Consider the following 9,809-nt stretch of genomic DNA (forward strand, 5'->3'; position numbering starts at 1 on the left):
GAAAAGGAAAATCACAGAGATATTCATCGTCTTTCTTACTCAAACAATGCCTGTAACATAATATACACATAAATATGTACTGAACAAATTGATCTGAAAAATCCTGCAATTCCCACACATTATTACCGAGTTTTGAGTCAAGGGTTTCTAAATTTCCTTAGCCAATCATTGTAGCTGAAACTAATTACAAAAGGGCAAATTCTTTTTTGTGATGATTCTAGTCTTCAATAAACAATTATAACATAAATTTTCAGGGATTAGGATGTATTTGATGCATGATAACTCTTATCCAGAGAGGTATTTTCCTAGAGTGAGGTTTCCCTCCAAGCCTACACGTGTGCTGCCACAGCCCTAGCCACTTCCTGTCTGGGATGGCAATGCCCTCCTCGGGCCCAACAGCAGGGAGGGGCATCAGGAAGAGCCCTGGGGTTTGGGTACACCTCCCTCCATCACTCCACTCACTGTGGCCTCCCTCAGTGCACAGATATACACTGCGGAGTCCTCCAGCTCTGAAGCTGAGATGACAAGTTGGATGGATTTTCTTGTCTTCTGGAAATTCAGTGAGTAGCGACCATCAGTGGCATTTTGCTGGCTGTAAGAATCTTGACGAATAAGGAAAAATCATTGCCCCACAGCTGGGCTGCTTGTAGCACAGTAGACTGTAACTCGGGTCACTTGTACTAAGCATGCATTCCAGAGTGACAGCCCCCTTCTCCTGCCCTAACATCGCCAGTTGGGCTTGAGTTACCTTCTGGGCAATACTGGATCCTGAAGGAAAAAACATAGAATCAGAGACTTCGGGAATATGTGATGTGGCACAAAGAACTTTCTATTTTACACACTGTCATCCCTCCTTCCCAAGGTATCCACAAGATCCTGACTATCTCTCAAGCTTTTAGGTCATAGAGGAGACACATTCCCACAGGGACCATCTTACCTAGCCACGTGGAAGCCATGAGCACCCTCAGAAGCCTGGAGAGCAACATGTTTGAGTTCTCCCATTAGATGGAAAATGTCTTCTTCTCCTCCTTCCTCTTCAATTTCAGGGCTTGGCACAGTGAGGGGAGCCTGACAGGGTGAGGGAAGGATTGCTGTGTATGTGCTGCTGTGGCCCCGGAACAGGAAGCAGGAATTTCCTGGTGGAGCAAGTGTGTGGGTCCTATCATAATTCTCTATGTTCTAGCTGAGAGTCTCAGTACTGAAAATTCTTTTCCATTAAGCAACTTTATTTTTTTATTATTTTTTAAATCTTTTTTTTAAGATTTTATTTATTCATTTGAGAAAGACAGACAGAGAGAGCACAAGCAAGGAGAGAGGCAGAGGGAGAAGCAGACTCCCCGCTGAGCTGGGAGCCCCATGTGGGGCTTGATCTCAGGACCTGGAGATCATGACCTGAGCCAAAGGCAGATGCTAAAACATCTGAGCCACCCAGGTGCCCCCATTAAACAACTCTAATTGAAAACCTTACATCTGAAAATAAGCATGAGCAAAATTTATATTGAAATGAGGATTTGAGGATTGATGGTTTAACTGTGATGTTCATTCATTACATGTGTGATAAAGTGGGTGCGTGGCACTTACCAAAAATACGACAGGTGGGCCTCCCTTTGGGAGCACATATACTAAAATTAGAATGATACAGAGAAAATTAGCCTGGTCGGGGTGCAAGAATGACATGCAAAGTCACGAAGCACTCTATAATTTTTAAATACTACATGTAATGAATTATGGAAACCACATAAGATTTAAGAATTATGAAAAAAGAATGTAAGAGTCATGTATGTTCACACCATGTGCTTTCACTCAAGGTAGAGATAAATCACTTTATGATAAGAAGGCAAAGTGTTTAATCACTGTCGGTCTTTCAATGTACCTATTGTTATGCCAGTGTTTCTCCTCACGACCCATGTCTGCTCAGATGCCTATGTTGGACCCAAAGGCAGAAAAATCTAATCACTCTTTGCCGAAGAGTTCGGGCTGCAGCCCTCAGACCATACATCCTGTCACCAAGGTCTCCTTCTCCTCACTGTTTCGTCGCCACAGCTCAGCTCTGCTCAGAAAGGCCAGAATAGACAGCAGAGTTTGGTCATTAGGTTATCAATCTTTTGAATTTATATTTTTCTGATTGCATCAGTTGAACCTAGTAAGCTTCCATGGTTCATACGCTCAGTTCTGAGCACTCGAGGGGACCACCCAGTCTTCTTATATACCTTCTTTCCCCACCAGTACCCTCAACACATGCACACACATGCACACCCGTGCACACACAGGCGTGCACCAGTGTGGGCAATGCCATCTCCCTCAATTCTCCAAAAATGTGTGGTGCTTCTTTTCCCTGACCCTTTCCCGAGGGCACAGCACACATGGAGGGGCTTCCACACCAGCCCCACGTTTCCCCTCATCTAGTCTTCCGTGCAAGTTTGCCCCTCTCCATGTACAGCTCATTTTCTAGAATTGGTTGGCATCACTGTCTGCTGATAGCTTCTTTCATGTTTCTGTTTGTGCCTATGGTTTTCTGCCCTTTGGAATGTCTTTCCTAAATTTCTTAAAGAGTATTAGAGAGGCACCTGGGTGGCTCAGTCAGTTAAGCTTCTGAGTTCAGCTCAGGTCAGGGTCTCAGGGTACTGGGATTGAGCCCTGTCTCCTGCTCCCTGCTCAGTGGGGACTCTGCTTCTCCCTCTCCTTCTGCCCCTCCCCCTGCTTGTGTTCATACAGTCTCTCTCATAAATAAATAAATAAATAAATAAATAAATAAATAAATAAAATCCTTTAAAAAACAATACAAGAGAAATCAAGAGATAAAAGTGTATTATTAATCTACCATGTTTTTTTTTAAAAGATTTTATTTTTAAGTAATCTTTACACCCAGCATGGGCTCGAACTCAAAGCCTTGAGTTGCAGAGTCCCAGCTCTACCCACAGAGCCAGCCAGGGACCCAGGTCTACCGTGTTTATTCAAATGTCTGAGAAAACTCTTATTATATATCCTTCAAATGTTTAAAGTATATTTTTACATGCATTTATAATTACACAGGTTGGAAAATAAAAATTACATTTTAAACCAAGTAAATAAAAAATTACTTTAAACCAAGAATATATAGCTAACATAGTAGGGAATATATTAATATTCTGATCATAGCTCATTCATAAAATCTGCAGATAAGGAGATAATAATTAAGGAAGATTGCAACAATAATGACAAAGTCTTGCACTGCAACACAGATATTGCTTTTCTATTATTCTTTATACAAGTACACTGACTCCCATACATTCTCCTGAACCCATGATTTGTGGCTCTCTGTGAGAGGCTGCAAAACAGGAGGTAGAGAAATCTATAGGATCTCCCCCCAGTGTCATGTATCGATCTATATTGTTAGGAAACATCAGTGCAAGAGCATTTTCTCTCACCGTATTTTCTGGGCACTGAGAATTATCTCACTTGAGTACTTACTGTCAGAAAGCCAACTGACCTATTTAACTGGTCAGGACATGACCTATTTCTTCAAATCTGTTTCTGCCCCCACCCCTTCATGTTAAAACTCAGCCTGTGTTTACCACCTGATTTACTAGAAAAGAAAGCAGGGCAGAGGTCCCTGGCCTCTCTTTTCCGTGATCGGGTACATGTGCTCCTCCTCCTTTCTTCCTTCCCCTCTTTCTCTACTGAAACCTGGTTTGGGGCTGAAGCTCTGCCATCACCTCTCCTGCCACACTCTGTCAGGAAGACACTGGACATCACCTTCTCAGACACACCGTGTGTCTCTAAAAGTGTCACAGACACAGCAACACCCACCAGGTGTTCAGGGTGCCCTGAACAACTTGTGGGGCTGGACGTTCACAGCAAGGATGAGCAAGAGACCCCTTCATTATTAGTGGTTTTACCTTGAAATCACTTACACCCTGGCTGAGGGACTCTTGGCATCAAATTGTCCTCAGTGTCACTAAGGATCAGCTTGGGGTGGGGATGTTTCTGGTTCCTATACTCTTGACGTCTCTATGATTTTGTATCAAGCAGACACTGAGGGACAGACAACCACAGACTGAGCTGGAACCAGAGTGGCTCAGTCAAAGACGCTCAGCATCCAGGCCCCTGTTCTGCTCAGAGTTTGCACTCAGCTCCCCCTGCAGTCCCATCACTGTGTCACTCAGGACATAGTGGTACACAGCTGAATCTGATGCTTGCACTGAGCCTTTCTCCAGGTGGAAGGATTTGGAATCTCTGTCATAGGTGGCTTCAAATCCTTTATTGCTTCCCTTCTCCTGGTCCCTTGACACACTCAGGAGGAGCTGTGGACCTTCTCCCAGATACTGTACATACCACAAAAGAGTGGGATACAAAGTTGTGGTATAGGTACAGTTTATAGTCAGGGAAGCCTCCTCTGAGAGGGACACTTGGCCTTCCGCCTGGGTCACTGAGTCTCCATGGGTTTGTCCTGAGGAAAAAGAAGAGACCTGTGTCACCTTGGGCGTAAAGCTCTTGGATAAAATTATAGTCAAAGCTTTTGTAGATACAAAAGAAGGAAGAATCCAAATTTTAAAAGACGTTTACTCACCAAGCATTAAGAGTGCCACAGTCATGAAGCCTGCAGAACATTTCATCTTCGACTGTCACCTAAATAATGTTCTTCATTTGTACCATGAAGAAACGTTGGAGTGACAGAGAAATGATGAGTGCAAGCCCACATTTCACACAGGAAATGGGATTGTCCTGGGAAGCTGCGCCCCCTGGTGGATGGGGACTGAAATAGCGCATGTTGGCCAGAGTCCTTAAGACACTGAGAGACAACACGAGGCTGGGCATGTAATTGCTACTCCAGACCCCTTTATAAAATCCAAACCTTGGAGAAGCTACATTAATTAAAGACGCTGAATTAATGAAAATCTCATATATATGTTATTTTACAAAAAAATTATGAGGTCAGTGTCGGTCAATATGTTTTTAATGTTGGTCACAACTTCCAAATACTATAAAGAAGATGAGGTCTCTTCACTTTCTAACTTTTCTTAACCCTTTCATGTGTCTCCTGCATCCTCTTAGAAATGCACAGCAAATTCATGAGTATTTGATGTATTCATGTAATTCAAAAAAAATAGTGTAAGAAATACAATGTCTCACAGTAAAAAAGACAATGTAGAAGATAAGAAAAAATGCTTGAGAAGGTCATCTGAATATACATTTCCAACTAAGAGCCTGATCTAACAACCTCTTTAAAAAGATAAAGACAAAAGCATAGAAAAGTTCAATAATCCAATCTTAGTTACAGAAAATTTGGCACTAAATTTTGTAAAGAATCACTATGAATGATTGATTTTCCTGATCCGTGGAAACAAGATATATCAAAGTCAGGGCAGCTGCCTGGTGCAACCAAATGATCTCTAGGGAGAACTTGCTCCGATCCACCAGAGACAACACTTCACGCTGGGAATACACTGGACGCAACATTAAACAACCACTAGTGGGGAGACTTCGCTAAGCTGGCTGACAATGGGACTGTCCATGCCTTTCTGGGAGTCAAGGAAATCCCAAATCTGGAAGGTAGAATACGCTCTGAAATACTGTCCTAAGGAAACATCTGAGTATCTCCGAAGGGATCTGACACAGTTGCGTTACCCCCATGAGCTATGAGTGTGGACAGGTAGTGGTATGTTATTTTCTACATGGGTTGAACCAGTCTCTTGCCTGAAAGCTGCAGCAATCACAAGAGTTAAATATCAACTGGATTTCTTGTTTACTGCCTATGCCATTTCAATTACTCTCTAGGTAGCAGAGGAAATTTCTCTGGGACAGGTAAGGTTAGGCCTCACACAGAAACTTCACTTCTCCTGTCACATACCAACCCTCTGGAGAAGTGGAAACATCAAATGGAATATTAAAACTGAAATGAGTTACTGTAGCAGTTCCCCTTGAACTACTGTGGCCTGCTACAGCCTTAGCCCTCACGGTCCTGCATCCTTCCCTTACAAGTCCTAGGCTGGCTCATGATGGACTGCTCACTGTGGCCCACATAACTCAGATGCCCCAACCACACGCATTCCAACCTTCACAAACTGAACTAGACACTCTTCCTTTCAACCCAGGTACAGACTGCTCTGTGGACATTCATTTAATCACCATCACATGACCTAAACCTTTGGTGCTCTGAACAAAATCCCAGAAAAAACTGCCCTTGGGATATATGAAATGACCTTATATATACAATTTATTACCAGTTTGGCAGATAAAGTAGGAGAAATGGATCCTTGGTTACGTGTTTATCAACTAGTATGACATTATGCAACCTTCACTGACAGGAATTGAGAAAGTTACTTGTATTGGAGATCTTAAACTGAGGTTCTCTGGAGAATCAGCAGAAACAGACAGTGCACAGATGAGAGTACACGCAAGCATCGAAATACTTGTGCGTGCACGTATTGAAATAAGCATGTAATTGCCTAAAGCAGACAGTTCCACCTAGGCCATTAGAAGAGAACTCTCCTAGATGTTTGGAACCACCAAATTTAATCCTTTGCATTCTTTTGAGGTTATTTTGAACCTGTAGAGGTATTTTCCCATTTTAATGGTGAAGTGTTACGTATTTCTGATTATCTTGACTTTGTTCTCCTATTAATAAAACAACTTGCATGCGCGTAGCCTTTATTTGAGACAATATCCACCATAGTGCTGTAGTTCAGCTCTGCACAGGCATTGCCAGTGCAACAAAGTTTAAGAATTATTGCAGGGGTGCCTGGGTGGAGCAGTTGGTTAAGCACTAGATTCTTGGTTTCAAGCACAGGTTGAGATCTCAAGATCATGAGATTGAGCCCTGCACTGGAGTCCGTATGGGATTCTCTCTCCCTCTTCTTCTGCTGCTCCCACTTGAGCTGTCTCTAAAATAAATGAATTAATTTTTAAAAAAATCACTGGATGTGTCATTTCATATGAACTCCTGGAAAAAACAAGTAATAACCATACCCTAATTGGCACTGCTAGAGAGTGAATCTTCATCAATTAAATTACCCTTAAAATGTGAAAAATTATCTACTGATAAAAATTTAAGATGACATTTGTACAACAAAACTTGTGTACAGCACGTGACTCATCTTGATTATATGAGTTGATCCAACCTTCAACACCATCTCTGCATTATCAATTGGCAAACATATTTTGTAGAGCTATATATCAAGTTTCTAAAGGAATTCGAACACTTGAAATGATGAACTATTCCTATGAAAATAACTTCAAAGTTCAAAATCTCAGGGGCAGGAAACACTGAGAGTGGTGACAGAGGTGAGGTCATGCGTGTGCCCGGTGGCATGTGCTTCCTCCCACCAAGACATACAGTTCTCAAAGGATTATGTATTGCATGCTGCCATCAATTGGACGCTTTTAAAACACAAAAGTATGAGTAGACCAATGTTGCAAGGAGTGGGGAATATGGAAGTGTGTAATGGCAAAAGAATGGCACAAGGGAGTTTGGGAGAGCAAAGAAATTATTCTGTACAGTGATTGTACGATGGTGACATGATCTATACAATGTGTTAAATTTCAAAATTCACAGAAATGGACACCAAAAATAGTGAATTTTCTACATAATTATTTTAAAATAAAAAATGTAGAGCACCTGCTTTGCTCAGTTGGCTAATGGTCTGCCGTGAGGTCGGGTCATAATCCTGGGGTCCTGGGACGTGGCCCTGCATTGGGCTCCATGATCAGCCAAGAGTCTGCTTCTCCCTCTCCCACCACCCCTCCCCCATTCCTGCACACCCCTTCGGTCTCTTTTTCTCTCAGATAAATTAAAAAAATCTTTTTAAAAACTCAGTTGAGGTATTATAAATAAATAAATAATTTCAAAACTGACATCAAAATGGCAAAATAGGAATTTTCTACCATCTCCACTACCCCTTCCCCCCCAAAACCCAGTGATTTTCATAGTCATAACTAAACCAAAGAGAGTGCCTGTGAAGAAGTCCAGAGAGGAGACACAGCACACCGTGGAACAAAACAATCTGAGATTGGACAGATTGAGGAGGGCACGAAGCCCAATTTCACTTTACCCTCCTCACCCCCGCCCATGTGACACAGCTCTGAGCCCAGAGAAACCTTCCAGCCTCTGATTTCTGCGTGGAAGGAAGTGAGAACATGTGAGTGAACACATGGCCCTCCAGCTCCGGAGGAGGCTGCCAGAGAGAAACCTCTTTCTAGCCCAGCCAGAATACTAAGGGGTACTGGTCACTGGGGAGCGGGGTGCACCTAGCAGAACAGCACCCAGGGCTCTTGGGGGGCAGTAAACCAACAGGGATCCAGAAACCATGGCACCGCCTCCATGGTTAGCCTGCAGACCCCCACAGATGGTCTACGGGCACACACGACACTCAGTGCCTCACCCGCACATCATCGCACCCTGCAACCTGCCATCAGCGCACTTGGGGGCAGCAAGAGGGAGCTTCTGTAAGCGGCTAATAAGCATGCGCAGAAAGCAGCCCCATCTCCCAGATCCGGAGAAACCACGCAGACGCAGTCAGCACCGGCCTGGAGAAAGCCAAAGAAAGGGAGACTCTCAGCACCCAGTCTGGCTTCACGGGATCAAGAGAAGGACCTGGAGTTGGTGCTCCGCAGTCCCAGGCAGTAGGAGACAGCCACGCCCACCGTGGTGAAGGTGTGAAGCCTGACCCTGTCTGGATCTGAGCTACGGACTCCCTGCGCACTTCGGCTAAACCCTTGCTGCTTCCACTGCGTCAGTGCTCGTCTAAATAGGATCGAGCATTCAAACCTGTAGCAACGGCACCATCTGTCTCGCTTCTAACCGGACTTAAGAAGAAATGAACTGATAACATAGACGTGGGCTTCCTCCTGACCCCATTGTCATGCCGGCAGGAAATGGGCCAATCAGGAGTCACGTTGCTTCTGTTGCGTGGGAGCTGGGGGTACAAGGAGGGAGAGTATGAAGTGTTGGGCTGCGGTCCTGACCTCCTTTGTTCTGTGTGATAAACTGAATTTAATCTGATGCGTTTCCCAATGAGAACAGCCAGTTAGCAAATAACTCACAACCATAGATCAGCTAAGAGGAGTCATTCTCGCTGTGCCTATTGCCAGTTGGATCCACCGTTAGTTAGGAAGACTTGGAGGGACCTTGACGGGAGCCTACCCTTGAGCAGGGGTGGAAGAATGAGGGAATTAAATATTTACACAACTTCTTTATTTCCTTTGACTTTTTTCCAATACTAGAGATACCACTTCTTTTTTTTTTTTTTTAAGATCATTGTGGCTAGTAATGTTTAATTCTGTCAAACGTGAACATGTGGTAGGGAGGCTGGCAGCTGTCATTTCTACATTAGCCATTAGTTCAAATGCCTTTGTGCAATCTACTAATACTAGTAAGGTGGCTGACACATGCATGTAAAAATTTCCCACATATCTCAGAAGGAAGATTTTCATTATAATGATAACAAAAAATTACAAGTCCAAGAATAAATTATCTTCAAACAACTGAGCTTTATTTAAAAAGAGACACATAGGGGCGCCTGGGTGGCACAGCGGTTAAGCGTCTGCCTTTGGCTCAGGGCGTGATCCTGGCGTTATGGGATCGAGCCCCACATCAGGCTCCTCCTCTATGAGCCTGCTTCTTCCTCTCCCACTCCCCCTGCTTGTGTTCCCTCTCTCGCTGGCTGTCTCTATCTCTGTCGAATAAAGAAATTAAAATATCTTAAAAAAAAAAAAGAGACACATATATGTGGAAAGAAACAGTATATTGTAAAACAATCAAATAATTGGATATACAGAATAAGGACATTTCTTTTCACAAATCAATTTAAAAGTTTAATTCAATCATAAAG

General features: G+C 43.3%; 1 non-coding gene and 1 gene segment (V, D, J or C); one reads left to right on the forward strand and one right to left on the reverse strand.

Annotated features, from left to right (window-relative positions):
• Positions 1–411: 411 nt before the first annotated feature.
• Positions 412–986, reverse strand: LOC105234897. The segment is given in 2 exon segments: positions 412–768; positions 938–986. Coding segments are annotated over 2 exon segments (406 nt in total).
• A 613-nt stretch (positions 987–1,599) lies between these two features.
• LOC117797719 lies at positions 1,600–1,705 on the forward strand. The gene has a single exon (XR_004622667.1). It is a non-coding gene; the product is annotated as a U6 spliceosomal RNA (small nuclear RNA).
• Positions 1,706–9,809: the final 8,104 nt, after the last annotated feature.

The sequence above is a fragment of the Ailuropoda melanoleuca genome, unplaced genomic scaffold (assembly GCF_002007445.2).
Source record: "Ailuropoda melanoleuca isolate Jingjing unplaced genomic scaffold, ASM200744v2 unplaced-scaffold11384, whole genome shotgun sequence".
In the NCBI taxonomy this organism is placed as follows: Eukaryota; Metazoa; Chordata; class Mammalia; order Carnivora; family Ursidae; genus Ailuropoda; species Ailuropoda melanoleuca.